This window comes from Nuphar pumila, chromosome 11, assembly GCF_984573655.1.
Source record: "Nuphar pumila chromosome 11, dmNupPumi1.hap1.1, whole genome shotgun sequence".
NCBI classification, from domain to species: domain Eukaryota; kingdom Viridiplantae; phylum Streptophyta; class Magnoliopsida; order Nymphaeales; family Nymphaeaceae; genus Nuphar; species Nuphar pumila.
The window spans coordinates 21,536,857-21,560,165 of record NC_143259.1 but is presented as its reverse complement, the minus strand read 5'-3'; the positions used below and the strand labels follow the sequence as shown (position 1 = coordinate 21,560,165).

General features: G+C 41.0%; 1 protein-coding gene across 2 annotated transcripts in view; it reads right to left on the bottom strand.

Moving 5' to 3' along the window:
- Nucleotides 1-23,309, bottom strand: part of LOC149822172 (pleckstrin homology (PH) domain-containing protein) — a 348,671-nt gene that overhangs the window by 10,701 nt on the left and 314,661 nt on the right. For both annotated transcript variants that reach the window (XM_089980112.1, XM_089980113.1), the window contains exons 55-63: nt 22,173-22,350; nt 21,925-22,061; nt 18,263-18,389; nt 17,905-18,126; nt 17,402-17,761; nt 1,604-1,762; nt 1,210-1,494; nt 924-1,130; nt 798-850 (exon numbers count right to left, since the gene is read on the bottom strand). In XM_089980112.1, the coding sequence (XP_089836238.1) occupies nt 798-850; nt 924-1,130; nt 1,210-1,494; nt 1,604-1,762; nt 17,402-17,761; nt 17,905-18,126; nt 18,263-18,389; nt 21,925-22,061; nt 22,173-22,350 (1,728 nt within the window). The remainder of the gene's footprint in view (nt 1-797; nt 851-923; nt 1,131-1,209; nt 1,495-1,603; nt 1,763-17,401; nt 17,762-17,904; nt 18,127-18,262; nt 18,390-21,924; nt 22,062-22,172; nt 22,351-23,309) is intronic.

Genomic DNA, 23,309 nt, shown 5'->3' with positions numbered 1-23,309 from the left:
TTGCCTTTTGCAACTCATCAGTGGTCATAATTGATTCGATTATTTTTATGCCAACCACCCATCAGATAGGAATTGTCATATGCGAATGGCAATTCCTTGTAGTTAACAGGTTAATTGGAAGTATAAAACCCAACTTGTAGGCCCATTGTAGGTTACACATTGAATGGCTTATACAGTTAACTTCAAGAATTGAAAGAGCAAGATATCACTGCCTATAATCTATTGCCAGAAAAGCTTGAATTTAATGAACACACTGAGCATATTTGTGGTTACCAATATGACCACGAGTATCTTGCAGGGGGCAGATTTCTTCACTAAGGCTCAAGCCATTCTATTTTTGCACTTTGCTGCCCAATGCATAATTGTTTCCTCACACCTTCTTAGAGTATGAGAGAGAATGTGGAAACATGGGTTTAACAATGTATATTTGGACGTCTGCATAAAATCAAGGGTATATCTATCATTTTCATTCATTGGGACATAATTACCATTTTTTCAATTTTCTCTCTCTTTAGCCTAGGCCTATGTCATAGGTCAGACATACATATAGCCTAGGCCTAGGTCAGACATACATATGCATTGTTTTTCAACATGTGAATTGCAAACGACCAATTTTGTGCCAATACTCTCCCTTCCCATATTGAATGATAAGAACCACTTGTCGTAATGCATAACTCTCTCTCTCTAGACACTGAGAAATGTGGCATTTATGATACAGTGATACGGCACAAAAATAATTATAAGGTCATGCCTGAGAGCAATAAGATAAAAGGTTAGCATTATAAAGACATTTATACCCATCAGGGCAGATTGGGCTCCAAATACTGCATATCTCGGCATCATCCCCCACCTACAAATAAAGAGAATATAAGATATAGCCAGGATAACTTAAATAGCCAGAAACAGCAAGATCAGACAGAAACCTGCTTTGGGCACAATGCGAACCGAACCTTCTGTTCACTGCTCCAAATCTTCAAAAAATTGACAGTATAATTTTGAAATTTCTCACTAGATATCAAATCTAATGATAAGGATTCCCTCATCCTAAGTACAGGTTTAACTTGACCATCAGAAGTACTTTCATCAGCTTCATCACAGGGAAAATATACATACAGCTTGATTGATGGAACCTGCTCAAAAGATAACCATCTAATAAACAAACTATAGGCTAGAAAAGCTAATCCCTGAACAGAAAGATATGAATCTAACCTTCAAACGCACACTTTTCATGCAAGAAACATATGATTTCCAAATTTTATGCACTGTGAAACAGATTCTTGTTGCTTCACTCTCTGATTCCACTTCCTCATCACTGATATCGCATTTGACAAGACGAACGAAATTCTGAGACCTTCTGAAATTTCTGAGATGAAGAATCAAGTGTGTTGGTTTTGCATAACCAACTTTTGCCAGTTCTAATGTCAACAGGTCTTCCCAAGGCACATCCCATAAAATCTTGCAGGGTTTCTTGTCAAACTTGTCGGAAGCAAAATACTGAACAAGCACAGAAATAGAAAGCACATGCAACTCCAGAAAATGAGGCATTGAGAAAAAAAAACAAAACAAAGAAAGCTATTGATAATATAGGAAGTAAGAAGAACACCATCAGCATAATGACACGCTTGTTTGTAATTAGAAGGATCCGTTGATGTGGAAGCATGAAGTGATCTTCATAGAAGTCAGTCCAGGCAAATTTTGAAGGTTCTTTGAATATTTCTGTGCACCCAAGGTGCTTACTTGCTTCAGCAAGGTATAAAGCCATCTAAAAAAGGACAAATTCAAGAAACAATATTAATCAACAGAGACGATATTTCCTCAGTAAATAATGGGATCTAATTTAGGTTTTTTATAAGAAATTTTACAGTAGTTAATTGTTGTGACAAGATAAATTTCACATCAGTTACATAAGAATAACTGGTGGCATCATAAAATATGGACTTACTATAAATATCAAAGACCAAACATCAAAAGCAAAATCCAAATAAAACATAAATGTAATTTCCAAGTTCTTCATCAATAGTAAAGAAATTTGGAGATAAAAACTGTTAAGATATATGTATTGTTGGGCATGTAATTTCATACCAAAGTATAGCTAGGTGTACTTGGTATATCTTCTAGTATATCTTTTTTCCTTTTGTATATCCTTTGAATTTCCTTTTGTATTCTAGGTATCTTTGATATACCTATCAAATGTTTGGTCATTAGCCTAGGTATTGTATAGATTGAGTATACTTAATGTACACCATTAGGGGTAGAATAGGAATTTTACTTTATTTATTTCATAGTCAATTTTTAAAATGACTACTTTTTGTTCCTTATTTTTTTATTTTTATTTTTATTTTTTGTTGGTCAAAATCTGTTGACCAATCTAGCCGTTGGACTAGCCCCAATGTTTAGTTGGAAGAGGTCCAACTAGCAGTTGGAACTTGTTAAATAATGTATCAAATATATAATTTTTATTTTCATTTTAGTATTTGTTGTATAGGTATTTTTCTCTTTTCATTTTCATCTTTCTTGGACACTTTTGGGTGGTATTTGACTAGTCAAGTATTTGACTAGTCAACTGTTGACTAAGTCAAATACCAAAGAGTCGTTGGGCTCCCAACAACTCTATTTAGAGCCGTTGGGAGCCCAATGACTCTCATTCTCTTGCTCCTCTTGTGTATATAAATATGGGGCATTGCCCCCACTAAAATGTATTCTTTGTGTGTTATTCACGATCAATAAAAATCTTTTTGTGCTCCTATTGTTGAATATCCTTTTTGGGTATTTTGTGTGTGAACCTTTCTTGTTTCTTGTGAATGTTCTTTAATATTTTGATTGGAGCTCTTTTGAGGTATTCATTGTTGGAGCTCATTTTCTTACATGGTATAAGAGCTTAGTGATCTAGCTAAGTTTGTGTTTGGTACATCAAGAAATGTGTCATTCAAAATTTGAAAAAGAGGTGAAGTGCTTTTGGAATTTCTAATCAAGTGCGTGTGGAATCGTGATCGTGTAAAAGCTTGAAGGAGTGCTCATACTTGTTATCGGTGGTGGAGTATTTATTATCTTCACTTTCATCTCTTCTCTTCTCCTTCTCCATTCTTCTTTTTTCTTTTCAAACCTTGTTGTTGAAGGAAAGATTAGATACACCGAACCCTAGGTAGAGAGAGAGAGAGAAGGGAGAGAGAGAGAGAGAGACGGCTGCACAAGAAAAACTCGTTAACTTAATTAGGGCAGCTACTCTCTATGTTAAATAGAGAGAGGCCTAAAAGAATAAATTACATCAAAGTCCATTATTAAATTAAAATTTCAAATAACCTCTAATCTAAGAAGGCTTAAACACAAAACCACCTATTCTCAACACTCCCCCTCAAGCTGGAGCATAGATATCAATCATGCTCAGCTTGTCACAACATTTTAAGAAATTTGGTCTAGCAAGAGGCTTTGTAAACATATCTGCAACTTGGTCTTCTGACTTTAGATATTTGGTGGTAATATGACCAGCTTGAACCATATCTCTTACATAGTGGCAATCAACCTCAATGTGCTTTGTTCTCTCATGAAAGACATGATTGTTCGCTATATATGTTGCAGCCTTGTTATCACACATCATGGTCATAGGAGAGGAAACCTTCACCTGAAGATCATGAAGAACAGTACGAACCCGCATCAATTCAGCAGCTGTTTTGGCCATAGCCCGATATTCTAATTCTGCACTCGACCTAAAAACTACATTTTGTTTCTTACTTCTCGATGAAATCAAGTTGCCTTCCAGAAACACACAGAATCCTGTGGTAGATTTTCTATCCACTACAGATCCGGCATAGTCAGCATCAGAATAGGCCACTATCTCTAGAGTTCCACCTTTCCTCAACAATAACCCCTTTCCAGGAGAAGATTTTAGATATCTGAGAATCATTATAGCTGCATTCCAGTGTACCTCAGTTGGTTTGTCAATAACTGGCTAACTTTGCTTACTGCTAAAACAATATCCGGCCTGGTCACAGTTACATACAGTAGCTTCTCTACTAGGGAGCGATAGCTTTTGCTATCAACCGGTTTTGACCCTTCTTCAAACAACTGAACTTTATGGTCCATGGGAATATTTGCTGGTTTAGCTCCCAACATTCCCATTTCCTTTAATAAGTCAAGAACGTACTTTCGTTGAGACAAAACCATCCCTTCACGGCTCCTGGCAACTTCTATACCCAGAAAATATCTAAGTGAACCAAGGTCTTTTGTAACAAAGTGTTTTTGAAGATAAGCCTTTGTGGCTTCAATAGCTTTCACATCATCTCCTGTAAGAATGATGTCATCCACATATACCACCATAACAACTATGCCAAAATTAGTTTTCTTGATAAATAGTGTATGATTTGCTGCTGACCTATTAAAGCCAAAGCGTGACATCACTTCAAACAACTTTTGAAAGCATGCATGAGGACTTTGTTTCAAGCCATAAATCGCCTTTCTCAATCTACACACCTTCTGACACTCCCCCTCAACCTCGAATCATGGAGGTTGTTGCATATAAACGGTCTCAGATAGATCCCCATATAAAAATGCATTTTTCACATCTAATTGGTACAAGCTCCAACCATGCTGAACAACTACTGAGAGAACAAGACGAATGGTACCCATCTGTGCAACAGGAGAAAAAGTTTCAAAGAAATCAATACCATATGTCTGAGTATACTCTTTTGCTACTAATCTGGCCTTGTACCTTTCAATAGAACCATCATATTTGTACTTTATTGTATATACCCATTTACAACCAACAATGTCAGCATCTGCTGGGGAATCAACTAGATCCCAGGTATGCTGAGATACTAAAGCATCCATTTCTTCTTGCATGGCCAGCTTCCAGCGGTTATCAAGCTCTGCCTGTTGATATTTCAGAGGAATAGTTTCAGCAGATAAGGCTGAAATAAAGGTTTTCATCTGACTGCCAATTCTGGCATCGGAGACAAAATGAGATATGGGATATAAGGTACATTGTCGTGTCCCCTTGCGTAGAGCAATAGGCCTGTTATCATCATCATGAAGATCACTATTGTTAGTAGAACTTACCTCAGGGGAAGAAGAAGATGAAGGCTCTTGCGGAGGTGGAGCTCTACGCACATATACCAATGAAGGATTATTAAATTTGGAAGAGGATGAAGTTTGGTTCGGAAATAAGGGCACAAATTCCAAAGGAAAAGGAGGTATAGGTAATAGAAAAGACTCAGCAGGATCAACCTGCAGCGGGGAACCGGTACTGGAGTAATATGGAGTGGATTCCAAGAAAGATACATCCACACTGACATACTCTCGGCGAGAAATAGGATCATAACATGGATATCCCTTTTGATTTTTGGGATAACCTAAAAATATGCAGCTAATTTATCACGGTCAGGGCCAAGTTTGTGTACAAAACAAACACATCCAAATATTTTTGGTGAGAAAGAAAAGAGTGGGGCATTAGGTTTTAGGATATGTAATGGAATTTGATCACCCATATAAGACGAAGGCATGCGGTTGATCAGATAGCAAGCAGTGGTAATCGCATCACCCCAGTATAAAGCAAGAACATTAGATTGAATCATAATGGTCCGGGCAACATCAAGCAGGTGCCTATGTTTTCGCTCAGCCACCCCATTTTGTTGAGATGAATAGGCACAAGAAGTTTGAGGTTGAATACCATGATCTTGGTAAAATTGTAACAGACCTTTTGATTTAAACTCAAGAGCATTATTAGTGCGAACAATCTTGACAATAGATTCAAACTGAGTTTTTATTTCAAGAATTAAGGATTTGATAATACTTGGAACTTCAAATCGTTCTTTTATTAAAAACACCCATGACAACTTAGAGAAATCATCAACAATAACAAGATAGTAACGACACTGAGTCCTAGTGGGAATCTTACTAGGACCCCATACATCTGCATGAAGAAGTTCAAAAACTTTATTACTAGACTGACTCTGACTCGAAGAGAACGAACTTCGATGATGCTTGCCCAACTGACATGCTTCACACTGAAGTGATGTAGTGGAAGGAATTTGAGGAAAGACCGAACGAAGCTTTGACAATGAAGGATGACCAAGGCGACGATGCAACTGAACAGGATTGAATGAGTGTTCCACTGCAGCATGAACATTACCCACTGGATTGTAAAACCCAGTGAAAAAAAAAATTGGACTCGGGTCGGGTTTGGACCCAACCTGGATCCATACCCGAGCCAACCCCAGCTCGTCGAACGGGCTTTCAGGGGCTGGCAAGGAGCGGCATACAGGGGGCCGCCCACCCCCTGCACCCTCTACAAAAGGAGCGAGAGAGGGGGAGGAGAGGCGTTCGAGCCTCTCCCCCGACTCTCTCTCGTCTCTCTCTCCCCTCTGTTTCTGCTCTCCCTCCCCGTCTCTCTCTCTCTCTCTCGTCGCTGAACCGACGCTGGCGAGCCCTCTCCGTCGAGGCAGCCCGGCAACCTCTCTCCCTCCGGCAGCCCAGGTACCCCCCCCCCCCCTTCTCCTCTCATTTTCCCCCTCTTTCTTCTTCTATGTTCGCCGGAAGGCCGACACCCTGCCGTGCCTTCCTCTTCACTTTTCCGACAGTCAAGGGGGATCCGCCCCCCTTGCCTTCATCTCCTTTAGCAGGCAGGGGGCTCCGCCCCTTGCCCTTTTTACTGCTTCGGCAAGGGCCATCGGCCCTTGCCCTTCTCTTTCAGCAGGGGCCGATGGCCCCTGCCCCTCTCTAGATAGACAGGGGCCTCTGGCCCATGTCCCGTGTTTTGTCGAGCAAAGCTCGGCAGGGGCCATTTGGCCCCTGCCTCCTCTTTTGGAAAGCCGCAGGGGGCCCCTACGCTCCCTCTCTCTCTGCTCATTTTCCGGCAGGGGCCGATGGCCCCTACCCTTTCTCTTTTTGGTAGGGGTCGATGGCCCCTGCGTTTAAAAACTAGGCAGGAGCCTTCGGCTCCTGCCCCTCTTTATATAAACCCGGCAGGGGCCGATGGCCCCTGCACCTGTTTTCTTTTGCGGCATGGGTCATTAGACCCTACCCCGTTCTGTTTCAAGTCAGCAGGGATCGTTGATCCCTGCCTTGTTTTGCAGAAAAGCAGAAACCCCAGTCCTTTGTTGCTGTTTTCCTTATTCACTTAAATGCATACTTATAACATACCTTTGCAGCTTATGCAACGGAGCCCGTTTGCGCCCCGCGAACTGAACCAACGATTACCTACGCTCGTAGACGACCTCTTTCTCGCAATACGCCGAGGTAGGGGAAATTGCACAAGGACCTAAATAACTGAAGCTAGCTTAAATAATTAAAGGCCGAAAGAACAAAAAAGCCATGCTGTGGGGGCAACCCTGGTTACGAATCGCCTCAACCAAGGAGTTGAGGGTATCCATCATAAATCCCCTCTGCTCACACAACTCATCAGCCATGCTGTGGCTTGAGTTTCCCGCCATCCTTAAAAAGCAACCAAGATTAAGGTCAAAAATACTGAAGACGTATAAGTAGACATAAGTATAGGAGCAAAGGCAAAAACATAGATCTTTATTACGAAAGTCAAATATTTAGAATCCAGCTGTGCGGGTACATAAGCAAAAGTTCAATTCCGTAATTATAAATGAGTTCACAGACTCCAACAAAACTGGGTGAGTGCTACCTCCCCTTAGGGACGACTAGAGTACTTCCTAAGATATTCCCTTCTATTGCATGTGCGCCTGAATCTGCACTTAGGGGTGAAGGGAAGTGGCTCCTCGTAGGAGGTCTCCTGCCCGTAAAGGGGCATCGCCGGAGTATATTCCGGTGAGCCAAGACTATAATCTGAAGAATCCATCGCAGATGTGAATGTGGGTGATACACCGCCCACTGGGTCTGCTGGAGGTCGCGGTTGCTCGCCTGCAGTCGAAATTGCGATCTTGCTGTCATGCTCGACCTTGTGGAGGCAAGCATCCATAGTGTGCCCTGTTTCTCCGCAGAAACAACACTCATCTGCTAACTCAGGGGAAACAAAATCTCCCGACGACTCCTGTGGTGTCTGATGGTGCACCCGAACATGTGAAGGCGCGAAACCACCTTCTCGAGCATGCACCTCAGCCCTGTTAGTTTGGATCATGGATCCGACCCGATCCACCTCAAGATCCAGCGGTGGCATGTTTGTAATTAGTTCTTATTACCTGTGTAAAGTGTATTGTAACACTTATAAATATTAAGTAAAAAGGGAAAACCCTATTGCGCCGACTATTCCTCTCTCTCTTCTCGTTCTTTACCTCATCTCTAATATCTGCAGGCTGATATTTCTGACATGGTATCAGAGCACAGGTGCGGAAATCGATCATCTGGAAGGCCTATAAGGACCAGTGCGTGAAAGGACGTAGGCTTTCTCTATTCCTTTTTCTTAAATCTATTTCTGATCTTCTGATTTCACACAGTTTCACGTATCCCTATTTCACGCAGTTTCACGCATCATCCCAGTTTCACATATCCCTATTTCTCTGTCTGTTTTTTTTCTTAATCTGATTTCACGCATCCCAGTTTTGAGCATCCTTATTTATATTTCGATTACTTCTCTTTTCAAATTCTGTTTCTGGCTCACACGTTACACAGCATTGCTGGTTTTCTGTGCACACAACATTGCTATTTCTCTGTGTACACAACATTGCTATTCCTGGTTCACACGTTACACAACATTGAATTTTTTTTTTGAATAACGTGTGTGTGTGAAAATTATTTTCTGGATTACACGTCATTATATTTTTGTGCAATGTGTTGCTAATATCATTTTCAGCACACACAGTATTGCTGTTCTTCTTCTCTTAATACACTGTTAAATACAATTTGTTCTCTCATTCTTCATAAAATCTATGGATTCCAAATTGAACCCTAGTTTTCTTACTCACTTCATGACCCACAAGTTATCACATGATAACTATTTGCTTTGGAAACGCCAAATTGTGCCTTTTATTCGCAGTCATGGTCTTTATGGGCATCTAGATGGACGATCGCCCGCCCCACCTACACATATCATGCAGGAAATAACAGGTGAAGACGGGAAGGTGAGTCAACTTCGAAGCACCAATCCAGCTTATGACATATGGGTACAACGGGATCAGACATTAGTTGCTTACATATCCTCCACACTTTCTGATCGTGTTTTACAAACTATCTCTGATGACCAATCCGCTGCCGAGTTGTGGAATGGACTAGCTCATTCTTTTTCTCAGGTTTCCGAATCTCGGGTTTTGCAACTCAAGTGGAAATTCCAATCCATGCGAAAAGAAAACAAATCCATTACAGAGTTCATGGGGGATGTCAGAGTGATTACAGAACAATTAGCTGCCATCGGAAGTCCTGTATCAGATAAGGATATGGTACAACAGGTATTAGGTAGTCTTGGACCTGAATATCGCATGTTCTGCACGACACTCCAGGTTGTTTCAGTCCTTCCATGTTTTGATGATCTTCAATATAAGCTTTTGCAATATGAGGTCAGTTTAAATCAAGAACACGTGTCAGAGGATGCTCATCCTGTGATGATGACACATACGCCTATTCAAACAGGAGTTTCATTTACTCTCCCTCGCCCCAATGGAACATCTATGAACAGAGGAGGATTACTGCCTACACCAGGTGGAGGAGGTATTGGTTCAAGCAATGTACCACGAGGAGGACGTGTTCCTACTTGTTTTCTATGCAACAAACGGAGACATGTTAAAGCAAACTGCTGGTACAATCCTCAGAACCGAAACAAATCAGGGAGGCCAGATAGTAGGTCAGGGCAGAAGGCCATTCATCAGGTTGCCCGTACTCCTCAGGGACAGGTTCTTCCACAGGACGTACAAAATATCCTTATGACTACTTTCAATCAGATGAACTTGCGCCAAAATGAGGAAGGTATATGGTATATTGATTCAGGGGCAGCAGCACACGTTACTTCTGATGCAGGTAAATTTACTCACTTGACTCCTTACACTGGAAATGGCACTATAGTCATAGGAGATGGATCTCACCACCCCATCTCTCACACTGGAAATGTCTCCCTTTCTTTGCCTGAATCTCAATTACCCTTGTCAAATGTCTTACTCACACCTGCTATTCAAAAGAATATTCTATCTGTGTCTAAATTAGTTGATGAAACAAATTCTTCCGTTGAATTTACTCCTTCTTCTGTTTATCTTAAGGATCTTCACACCAAGAAGACGCTCGCTGAAGGTGAACGGCGCGGGAACATGTACGTCTTTGAAGAATCTCATGTGCCTTTGAAGACGCCGTCTTCCGTAGCCGTGGCTTCTTCAGCTCCTTCCTTTCCAACATTTTTGAGTCGATCCACAGATCATAGTTCTTCATCTAGAGTCTTGAAACTTAATAAGCCAAACTTATGGCATCTTCGTTTGGGTCATTGTAGTCAAGTCTTTCTTGACAAGTTGTCTGCTAAAGGTCTAATACCCGCAGTCAGTTTAGAGTCAAAATGTCCAAGTTGTCATTTATGTAAAAGTCATGTACTTCCTTTTCATAGTATCAATAAAAGAGCAACAAAGCCTTTTGAAATTATATGCTCAGATGTTTGGGGTCCTGCGCCCACTGCTTCTCTTTCTGGATTTCGATACTATGTACTCTTTCTTGATTCTTACACTCGTTTTAGTTGGATTTACTTCATGAAAAACAAACATGAAGTTTTCAAGTTGTTCAAACAGTTTCATGCACTAGTCCAAAACCAATTCAATACCAATGTTGTATATTTCCAGTGTGATGGGGGAGGAGAATACATATCCTATGATTTTAGTGAATATTTGAAGGAACATGGCATTACACGTAACATTTCTTGCCCTCATACCCCTCAACAAAATGGAGTTGCTGAGAGAAAGCACAAGCATATTGTTGAAACAGCCTTGAGCATGATGCATACTGTGGAGATTCCTTTTTCCCTTTGGACCGAGGCTTTCCACACAGCTGTTTACGTTATCAACAGGTTGCCCATGACCATCCTTGAAGATAATTCTCCGTATTTTGTTTTTTATAATTGTCATCCATCATATGAAGAACTACATCCTTTTGGTTGTGTATGTTATGTTCATATTGATCATTCATTGAGAAATAAGTTTCAAGACAGAGCTATACAGTGCAAGTTCCTTGGGTATGCAGATGACTATAAGGGATACAGGTGTTATGATCCTCATACAGGCAAAATTCGGGTATCCAGAAATGTTGTTTTTGATGATGAAAATTTTGACACTCTGGGTTCATCTTCCACAGATACACAGGACAGTTATGATCCTTGGCTAAGTGACTCACTTTTATATGACTCGTTGCCTCATGAGGATTCATCTTTATTGACAGACAATGAACCCTATACTTTTGATGTGAAACCACATATGGAAGACATTCCTCCAACAACAACATCCTCACGTTTTTCTGGTCTTGTTTATTCTCGTAGAACTCACCCAGTCAATGCTGAGACTCCTCTACGACATTCCACTCGAGTTAGACATCCTATAGATCGCTGGGTAAGTTATAACAATTTCTCTTTGGATTTTCAAACATTTCTAACCAGAGTGTCCAAAGAAACAGAACCTTCCTCCTTTCATGATGCTGTAAATTCTCATGCCTGGGTAGAGGCGATGAATGAGGAAATTGAAGCATTGCATGAATGCAACACATGGGAAATTGTGCCAAGGCCAGATAACAAGAATGTTGTAGGATCCAAATGGGTGTACAAGATCAAGCACAAACCGGATGGCAGTGTTGAGCGCTATAAGGCTCGTCTGGTTGCACGAGGCTTCACACAACAATATGGGCAGGACTACGATGAAACATTCAGCCCAGTAGTAAAACTGGGCACAGTCAGGATTGTCATTGCGTTGGCATTACAACATGGATGGTCACTCAGTCAACTTGATGTTAAAAATGCTTTTCTGCATGGTGAACTAAAGGAAGAAGTTTACATGGAGCAGCCACCTGGATATAGCATGCATGATTCATCAAATTGGGTATGTAAACTTCGACGCTCTCTTTACGGATTAAACAAGCTTCTCGATCTTGGTTTGAAAGTTTTTCCACAGAGATCCAGCGTCATGGGTTCAATAAAAGTGTTCTAGACCATTCATTGTTCATCTTCAAAAGTGGTTCAGCTATTGTTTGGGTGCTTATATATGTTGATGATATCATTATTACCGGGAGTGATGAGGATCACATATCTTGGGTTAAGTCCATGCTGATGGCTAAATTCAAGATGAAAGACTTGGGGTGCTTGCGATATTTTTTGGGTGTGGAAGTTGATAGTCAACATGAGACTATTACATTGAGCCAACATAAGTACACTATTGATATTCTCCTCGCTACAGGGATGGAGAATTGTAAACCAATTAGCACACCTTGTCTTCCAAATCATAAGTTAAGTGCTAAAGAAGGCACTACTTATCATGATCCTACTTTGTATCGCCGAGTTGTAGGGATGTTACAATACTTAACATTCACTAGGCCTGGCCTCTCAGTTTATGCATGCTCCTACAGATGCACATATGGAAGCGGTAAAAAGAATCCTTCGATATTTAAAGGGTACGATTGGAGATGGTTTGATGTATAACAAAGACACATCTTATACGTCAGGACATCGACTATTCACCTACACAGATGCGGACTGGGCTGGTGATCCTGATGAGCGCAGATCAGTTTTAGGGTATTGCATCCTTATCGGAAATAATGTTGTAACATGGAGTAGCAAGAAGCAAAAGGCAGTGGCGCGATCTAGTACTAAAGCCGAGTATCGTGCAATGGCAGCAGGAACAGCTGATGTTACGTGGGTGAGACACCTACTGCAAGAATTACAAGAACCAATCTCGTCCTCTATGCTTCTTTGTGATAATCAGAGTGCTATTAATATTGCCTTCAATCCCATTCTTCATTGTCGCACGAAGCATATCGAAATCGATCAACACTTTGTTAGACAAAAGGTGGAAGAAAAAGAAATTGAACCCGCATATGTTAGGTCAGATATGTAAGTTGCTGACATTTTTACAAAAGGATTATCCACTCATCAGTTTTGGGCACTCAAAGACAAGTTGAGCATGATCAAAGACCATACTCAACTTGAGGGAGGCTGTTAGTTTGGATCATGGATCCGACCCGATCCACCTCGAGATCCAGCGGTGGCATGTTTGTAATTAGTTCTTATTACCTGTGTAAAGTGTATTGTAACACTTATAAATATTAAGTAAAAAGGGAAAACCCTATTGCGCCGACTATTCCTCTCTCTCTTCTCGTTCTTTACCTCATCTCTAATATCTGCAGGCTGATATTTCTAATATTTCTGACAAGCCCACGCTGTTGCCAAGGGTATCTGGTAGGCGATCGGTAGTGGGAAGCCTTGCTCATCCGTAAAAACGGGTAGAGGAGGGCGGTTAGCCCAATAACCAACCCCGAACATCCCATGTCCGCCCCTCTCCCTTACAGAACGACCACGTACTATACGCGTGCCCCTACCGCAACTACCACTAGAACCAGTAAGCGGATCCATCTATCCGACGATACTACGAATAAAACAAGAATATAATTTAGTTTAACATGTTATGAAATATCAAAGACTTACTTACAGCGCGATGGGATGCTCAATTGTCAAGATTCACCGCTTTCTGATCTGGCTCTGGTACCAAGTTGTAACGCCCCAAAATTTCGACTTTGATTTCGAAAACCTTATCGAAAAACCTTTCAAAGATTTAAAGTTTTAACTTTTAAAAACGACAACGGAAGACATTTAGAAAGGAACACAAGTCAACAATCCTGGGTACGTTAGCTGAAAAACCATCATTCGCAGGTACAACCACTTAAAGGAATTGAAGAAATAAGGCAATAGATTAAATATCTGCAGTTTATTACAAAATGAGCATTTTGTTCCAACGTTCAATAAATCTAAAGAAAACTCTAAAAAGACTCAGAGCCAAGCCGCCAGCAGAAAGAAGATAAATCTTGATCCATATTGCACCACGCCATCGGCCGCCAGTGAAGTCCTACTCCTCACCTGCCCATGAAATGAGTCAGTTTCATAACAAACCAGTAGGTGCACGAACATATAAGTAGAATGAAAATAAAACAGGACATTCATGAGATAAACAATTATGATATTTAAGCAATCAATACAATTGTAATCTATTCTAACAAGTGTAATATGTGCAAAGAGTTATTAGTTGAAGCATTTCAAGCAGTGTAAGTTTTAATCATCTACAACTATCCATGAAGATATTCTTTAAGTTCTGATATTAATTGGCCTGTGGGTACGCACAGACGCGAAACGTAGAAACAACCGAGACCGATCAGAGGGTTTATTATGTAAGGTGCTTTCATTAACCCGGATGGCTGACTGAGTTCGCTCCTAAGGGGACGGTCAGTGACCAAGAGAGTAAATCCCCAAAGGCATTCGTGGCCCATGGATGCATCCAACTTTTGCAGAAGTGCCTGGGAGTTACCACATAGGATAATTTATGGTAATCCCAATTCCCCTAACTCCGATGACTGGGGAAACCGAGTCTTTTTCCCGTGGGGTGGTTGTTAACAACCTGTCCCTCGGAGTCTTTGTACCATCCATCCTCTCCCTTGATGAACCGTGAAGATCGGATGGGTAAGACGGCGGTTTCTTAACCGCCGCCCCATCCTACATGCTCTGGTCTATTAGACCCACTCGAGCATCTTGCCTGTGAAGGAGAATGGTCACCATTTATGTGATCTCAGCATTGTGCTAATTGCACTCATCGAGGTTACTACAACCTCATCCTCCAACCATCGTAACCCACATGGGACGTACTTGTCCAAAAGTACGGTTGTACCTCCCTAGAGGTACAACTACGATGAGAGGCAACATATAATGTTTTATGATTCTTTTGGTTCATAAATGACATGTATTGCTCTTTTGAGAAATTTGGCCTGTGGAGGCCAACATTAACTCATCTATATAAAGTGTTGAGTTCCTACTTCAAGGTTCTCCATGACCTCTCGTCAATTTTATACCATACCTGCCTTAAGGTTTGGTTATAATAGTAATTGCAGTGGTTTTCTTTCCAGAAATGAGTCTATTCACAAAGTCTACCTAAGTATGCAGTTTTAAAAGAATAAGCATGCCGAACAGACAATCACGAGCTAAGTGATTCTACAAGTAAACAGGTGTGCCACTTAAACTACTTAATTCTTTCTAGAATGAGTCTACCCAAAGAATTTACATTAAGCATGCAATTTCAAAAGAATCAAAATGAGCAAACTCTGACCAGCCAATACTTCTTCAGATCTTCAGATAAGCAGGTATGTAAAATAACTATTCTATCTCAGAAGTCCTATTTTATTTTGTTCATACAAACTCTCTGTGCGACTTTCCCCTACCTCGGGATGTCGTGCAGCTGCGTGCGTTTACGCGTGTAGATGATACGAGGCTCAGGCCGCGGAGCCAGAGCGGGGTTCGATGCGAAGTCTGCAAAAGTGCTACGTTAATTATCATGCGGAGAAATAGAAAAACAGGCCTGCTGATAGAAAAAGGGAGAGGCCGCAGGGGTGTGCCCCTGCTGGCCGAAATCAGAAAAATGACAAGGGGCGAGCCCTTGCTTGCAGACAACCGCGGGGTGACAGGGGCTGAGCCCTCTGTCGAAAACACCGAGGCGACAGAGGGGTCAGCCCCTGCCGATCACAACGAAGCGGCAAGGGCTGAGCCCCTGCCGACAACAACAAAGTGGCAGGGGCTGAGCCCCTGCCGGCAGCAACAAAGTGGCAGAGGCTGAGCCCCTGCCAGCAACAATTAAGTGGCAGGGGTTGAGCCCCTGCCAGCAACGTTAAAGTGGCAGGGGTTGAGCCCCTGCCGACAATATAAAAGTGGCAGGGGCTGAGCCCCTGCCGGCAATATAAATGTGGCAGGGGCTGAGCCACTGTCGGCAATATAAATGTGGTAGGGGCTGAGCCCCTGCCAGCCAATGTTAAAGTGGCAGGGGCTGAGCCCCTGCCGGCAATAGAAAAGTGGCAGGGGTTGAGCCCATGCCAGCAACGTCAAGTGGCAGGGGCTGAGCCCCTGCCGGAAACATCGAATCGGCAGGAGCTGAGCCCCTACCGACAGACACGAGACGACAGGGGACCAGCCCCTGCCAATGGCGATAAGGTGGCAGGGCCTCGGCCCCTGCCTGGTAGAGCCAACGAATGGCAGGGGCCTCAGCCCCTGCCAAACCGAGTCACGACGACCCCAAAACAACGAAAGGCAAAAAGGTGCCGCAGGGGTGACTGGACCCCTGCCGGCCCTTCGACAGCCCCAATAGAAAAAGGGGAAAAAAAAGGTGACAGGGGCCTGAGGGCTCCCTGTCGACCCTCCGAAGGGCACAAGAGAGGCGGAAGGGCGCGGCAGGGCTGTGCGCCGCCTGCCGACCACCCGACGAGGTGACAGAGAGGGGGGGGGGGGGGTGAGGAAGAGAAGAGGGAGGAGAAAAGGGAAGACGACGTACCTGGGAGACGGTGGCCGGCGTCGGCGGCGTGCGCAGCGAGGGAGGAGACCGGCGCGGTGGGGGGGGGGGGGGGGGGCGAGGGCTGCGAGAGGGAGGCGTGACTCCCCTCGCCCTCCAACGTCTCTCTTAAAGGCACAGGGGGGCAACGAATGGGGAAACCCTTGGTGGGTTTCCCTAATCTGCCCGCAAGCGAAGGGGAGGAGGTGCGGCGCTCGGAAATGCTCGGGAGAGCTCGGGTTACTTAAAACCCTAAAGAAAAGGGGCTCGGGTCGGGTCCGGACCCGACCCGGGTCCAAAACATTTTTTTTTAAATTGCGGGTTTTACATAGAATTTCATCTGTACATGCATTAAGAGAGAAAACAGAGAGAGAGAGAGAGAGAGAGAGAGAGAGAGAAGAGGAGTCCAAAGGAGCAATTGCGGCTGTCACGATTTTTGTATATCAGAAATCGTGACCTAATGCTTGTATAAATACACTTAAGTGTACACAGTGGGTCGGGTCGGGTCTAGAGTAATATCCGAACCCGGATATAAAAAAAAAGGAAAATTATACACTTAAAATTATACACTTATGCATGAATGGAATGGACTCAGGTCTGGATCTGGTATAGGATCCAGACCCGACTCGGGTCTGGTATAGGATCCAGACCCGACTCGGGTCTGGTATAGGATCCAGACCCGACTCGGGTCTGGTATAGGATCTAGACCCGAAACATTGTACACCTTTTTCACTAATTACCTTCTCTGACTTGGATCCCTATGTTAAGATAATTAGTTTGGCTAGTTGTAGTAAACCATCGGTAAACTCTTTAAAACATTTTCAAATGAACAAGATCAGAAAATCACTGTATGCAAAGTTTAGAAATTAGCTTATAAGTGTCGAAGACATGTACTTACAAATTCTCAGTTTTAACTAGCAATAAAGGTAAAGAGTTCATGGAAAAAACTTTAAATAAAATCAAGCATCTAGAAGAAATACCTGGCCAATTGCTTCTCGCTCAGAATATTCTTTAAGTGCAGCGTTTGCATGTATGACACGAGGATTCCTGACCCTTTGGAAAGTCATACCGTTGCTAAACATGCTGAAGACTTTTGTACAACTTGCACCAATTCCATCAACTGTCAATGAGAAAAAGTCTAAAGCTCCACTTACTGGTTGAGCAATGACTCCTAAAAAGGCTTGTCCAACACCTTGGGCAAATCCTAGGGCACCATGTTGTCTGGCATTCTCCACAGGCTTAGTCACAACACCTGACACTCCAAATGCAACACCTTGTGCCAAAGCCTCAGTTCCACGGAGAATACCATCACCAACACCAGTGATTCGCCTCGACCATACCTGGAAATAAACCAGACCATCACCATGATCAGATCTACTCTTTGATAAACATTATAATAGTTAGCAATATAAACATTCTCCATCAAAATGTATCATGCCACAACTAAGAACTCCAACATCTTCATTGCCAATAAGTGACAAACCTGTTTTGACCTCCTTTGCAAAAATTGCCCATCTGTAGAAAGCTCAGCAAATCCTTTGCTGAGAGAAGCCAAAGTAGAGCTTGTCATGCCAAGCACATCCACAGCAAAAATGAAATGCAGGGGATTATGAATCAAATCTCTCCAGACACGGTTCAATATTGCATTAACAACAGCACTTTTCCGCAAGATTCGATTTCTGTGCATGACCTTCCTAAGATGAATCTGAATGATGTATCAATATATTTGTTAGCAAATGGCTCACCCAAAACACAAGCAATAACAATTAATATGCTAATAAGAACTTAAGCATGTGCCAATTAAAATTAATGAGAATAATCTTCTAATTTGACCAGCTGACCTGAATTTTAAAAGTATTTCCAAAAGCAGACAATATTGGACTCCACATGCCAAGGACGCCAGGTGGTCTTTGAGTAGGAGCAGGCTCCAAAGCCAGCTTCAATCTCATTTCAGAAACATCTATTAAGCTGAAAATTGGATAAAAAGAAGCTAGTAGTGATAATGCAATAAAGTTTAAGATCACTAGCACACAAAATGCTTTGCAGAGGAACCACTACTGGTGTGTTAAACAGTAATTGTTAAAGAAACTGAAATTCTTTAAACTACAGGCAAAACACTCGACCAAACAGATTGCAAAGGAATTACCCTCTATCAGCTGAGATAACATTTCATAAAAAATTAAAAGAGTTTGCAAACAAACAGAGACACTTATGCCATCAAAATAAAAAAGGTAAAAAAATAGATCAGCCACTATGTCACATAGGTGTGGATGCGGGTGCAGGTGCAGATATGGGTGCAGATGCGGCGATGCATCACTTTAAAAAAACTTGGGTGCGGGGGTGCGGGGAGGGTATAAATATATTTTTTAATAGTTTTAACACTACATGTATGTGTGTGCATTTATGTATTTATATATAATATAGATAAAACTGGACTTGGTTAGGGTTAACTAAATCTACTTTTGGACAGAAATGGACCTCAGTGTGGTTGACTTCACCTGACACAAAGGAAGCCATGTCCAAGTGTCGCACCCGCATGGGTGCGGGTGCGATGCAGCTGCGGTGCCCTGTTAGAAGAGTCTGTGTAACATAGATCAGCCATTATAGATGTACTCGAGAAAATTATGGTCCTAAAGAAAATGCTTTCATGGGCTTGATGTTAAGATATATGTAATATTTTGTCTTGTATATTTGTTGTATATATCTAAGAATAATAAAATATACATACAGGTATTTCTTCTTGTTAAGGAATGTGATATGTGTATTATAGTATTGGTGCTACCCCCATAACTGTATATATATTTATTCTTATCTTTGTAATCTGGCCTCTAGCCCATAGTCAAACAATTTTGTATTTTAGTGTAACCATCATGGGACATCCCCATATATGTTGTATTGCTCATTTCTTCTTGCTTAATGAAAGCTGATTACTCCTTTCTCTCTTTTCTCTCTACTTGCATATGCTAACCCTAGTTCTGTATATGGTATTAGAGCCAATATACATTTTGAGGAAAGCCATTAGAGAGTGAAGGGAAGTGTTATGAAGCTTTCATTACGGTGTGCATCGGCACTCTTCCTCGGGATTTGTGCCTCATTGCTGATGTCAACATTTTGGTCATCACTGGTGAGGGTTGTATCATCTGAGGTAGGAATTCGAGAGAGACTGATTTTAGAAGTTTTTCAAATCAAGAATCATTGCAATCCGATATATATATATTTGATTTATAGTGAAGTTTTGAAGGATTTTCTGGATTCACCAATTTTTGAGCCTAGCTTTGATCAATCCGTGGATTCTGATTTGTTGGATGTATTTTAATCCTTCAAGAATAGTTGTTTGAGGTCATTTTTAGGTGTGAATTCAGTGAGTATTAATTTTGGTGTGAATTCAGTGAGTATTAATTTTGGTGTGAATTCAATTATTATTTTTTTTTCATGTTCATATCTAGACATTTCATATTGAATAAAATTGGATTGCTTTCAGTAATGGTAATGTAAGATCCCTTGTGGTGGTGCATGTGGTTACGACTGTAAGGCCCAGGTCTATGGGATTGTTTCCGCAATTATTTTCAAAAAAGAAAAAGAAATTGCCACTTTTTTAACGGATCAGAGTTGGGGTCGTTACAACAATACTTATGGGATTCCCTTGCTATGTTGGGGAATAAAAGAAGTGTGAAAAGTGCAAGGATTGCAAGGCCTTCATAGATATAGATGTAATGAAGTGAAAAGAGTTATTACACCACATACAAGAGGCACAAACACAACCAAAATTGGTTCACTCACATAAGCCACCAAGGGCCAACAAGAACACACTTAAAAAATTAATATTATTGAAAGAAATGCACAAAGAATGCATAGCTTATAAGGGGGCCATAGCCCCATATTTATAAACAAAAAACTAGTTGTAGCCCCATATTTATAAACAAAAAACTAGTTGTATCTTTGACAAAAAGAGAAGAATCAGTATAACATGATCTATAACCCAAGTTTAACATTACTTTGCTAAACCTATCATACCAAGCTTTGGGGGCTTGATTAAGCCTATACAAAACTTTTATTAACCGAAAAACTTTTTCTCACTCGACTCTAAGGCCGAGAGGTGGATCTATGTACACTTCCTCATTTAGGTCACCATTCAAAAAGACAGTCTTCATATCAAGTTGGTAAATAGGCCACTTCCTAATGGATGCTAGGGCAATGAATGTTTTTACAGTACTCATACAAACTAAGAGAGCAAAAGTCTCTTCATAGTCAATCCCATATTCTTGGGAATAACCTTTGGCCACTAGCCTAGCCATATATCTTCCTAAGGATCCATCCCGTTTTGTTTTAACTTTATAAACCCACCTACATCCTATGGTATTTTTTCCTATAGATAATGATCCATCCCCTTTTGATTTGGAAGAGATAAAAGTTCTAGAGCCAAAAGAAATTTTCTTTATTTTTCCAAGAATACAATATTTGCCTTTCTTTGAAACCCCAAAGAGGTGTAGTATGTTAGAGGAATCATGAATCAATTGTGTTGTGCCCTAGACTACTTTTACAATCTTTTACTCATCTTCATCTTGGTTTCAATCTTCTTTTATTCGCTGCTTCTATTTGATTCCAAAAAAGCATCAATATGTAGAATGAATCAAGTGGAGTTTGGCATCAAATCCCAGATTGAGTTCTCAACTTGTTGCTAGCTAGACTCACCCTTAATCTCAATACCTTGCTTGTGGAGGAACAAAGTTGAAATGAAGAAGACAGCTGCTCAAAGCAGAGGGAGGTTTAGAGATTTTTCCAAGCCCTCACCAATGTTTCTCTAGTGATAGCAAAAGATGGTGGTGTAATATCACAAATTTCAGTCACGATTCATCACACTAACTGACCAAGCTCCTACACAAGTAGGAATGAGATTAAAAAAAAACAGCCATGGATAAACAGCTCAATTGAGAATCACCTAAAATACAATCACAAAAACTTTATGGCATGTATAGATTTAGTTCTCTCTTTAACAGCAACCTTTCCAATAACATGCAATTAAAGGTCAAGACAGACCTTGTATCCAATATTTCCAAACAAAAATCACTTCACCCATGCATACAAGTGAAAAAGGGAAGTATAAAGAATACATGGTCAATCAAAGAAGCGTACAAAGCACAAGAATATCCAGCACCATAGTTCAGCAGGACAAGATGCATGCCAAGATTTGTCCATAAAACAATGATACATCTACATAACAAACTCTCTGTACAGGACTGAGAGTAATCTATGGTGTATGTACAAATCCAATGCAATAAATATAATATATAGGAACACAAAATGAAATAATAAACAAAAGAGACATTTAGAGATACATAGCTGCTAAATAGACCTAACAAGTTGCAAGTTGACACCAGAACCAGTAGCAACCTTCATGATCTAGTTTGGTTATTTGAAAGGACTGCCTTGAATAACGATAAGAAAGAAGAAACAATAGTAACCACAATAATCTTAATATCCAAAAGAAAGAATTGCTACTCACTCTATTCGTAATTCAGGATCCACATTAGTAACATTTGGCTTCCCAGGTATGCGGTCCAGGCGTAAGCTTCCGTAGAAGTCCACCAAGGCCCATATAATTGGCTCATGTATGGATATCCGCCAGTACTTTTCCGTAACCTAGCACCATAAAACATCAAATTGCACATCCCTTTCTGACTAATGAGATTGTTTGCATACATTTACTGATTTCTAGGACAGCAGTTACATAACAAAGAATGGAACACATACCCGTACATAGACATATGGAAAGACCAGAAAACCATCAGCATTCTCATTACTCATTGTGATAGTCATTTTGAAAACAGGGCGATGTGCATCGCTCATTTGTTCAGGTGAAAGCAGCACTGGCATCATAGTAAGTGGAAGCTGGTTATCAAACTGCAAATAACCTACTATGAGCTTGAACCTGCGGCAGAAAATACAAATAACTTTCCATCATCCCTGAAAAATCCAAGGTGAAGTTTCTTTAACTAAAAGAAATATTGTCCACAAAGAGAACAGTGTCACATTAAAAGATATTCTCATCATTAATTACTGTACACATTCTAAGTGTCAGGACCTCATATCAGGGGTGTTTCATCAAGTTTGATAAATCTTCAAATGTGCTTGTAAGCCTTACCACATATCAGGTTCATTCTGGTCATTATAGCAGAGGCCCTAAATATATATTATATTTGACAGAGATGTTCCAGTCAAGCTTTGAACATGGGACCATTCTTCAGCACTATTGTAGCTGTCTTCCTTTTCATTCTCATGATGTCTTAGACGGTATCATTTAATAAGCCCAAGTTCAGATCTCACTTCTCCATATCATTTTCCCCAATATTTTCAGCATCTTTTCATCGTTCCAATTTTATGTATCTTCTTTCTTCCCTGTTCTTTCTATTTCTTTTCTTTTCTCCCACTATAAGATACATCTGGTTTGCCTAGGGGTGGTGGTGTTGACTCAACTATAGTTATTGGTATACCAAGAAAATAGCATCAATGGATGTCAACTCTGATAAATAAGTTCAGAAGTTATTCATGCATGTGCATTGAATCATGCATATTTTATTATTCAGCATCAGTTCCATGTATTTTTTAATATTTGATTTGGCATGATATTTGTTGAATGCTTGAATGGTAAGTTAATTATGGTAAATTACTGCTTGTGATTTCCTCTTAAATTTATGCATGACTTAATTTATGTTATTTCATTTACTGTTGGATTTTTAGAGGAATTTGTACGAGGACTTCAGTTCTTACCCATTTTCTAAAACTGTTTTTTTTTTTCAATTACAGGTGCTCAGTGACGAATAGGACTGGCTGGCTGGAGGACTCGAGGATTGTGACTTGGTGCTTGGGTTCTGACTTGTGTGCACAGGA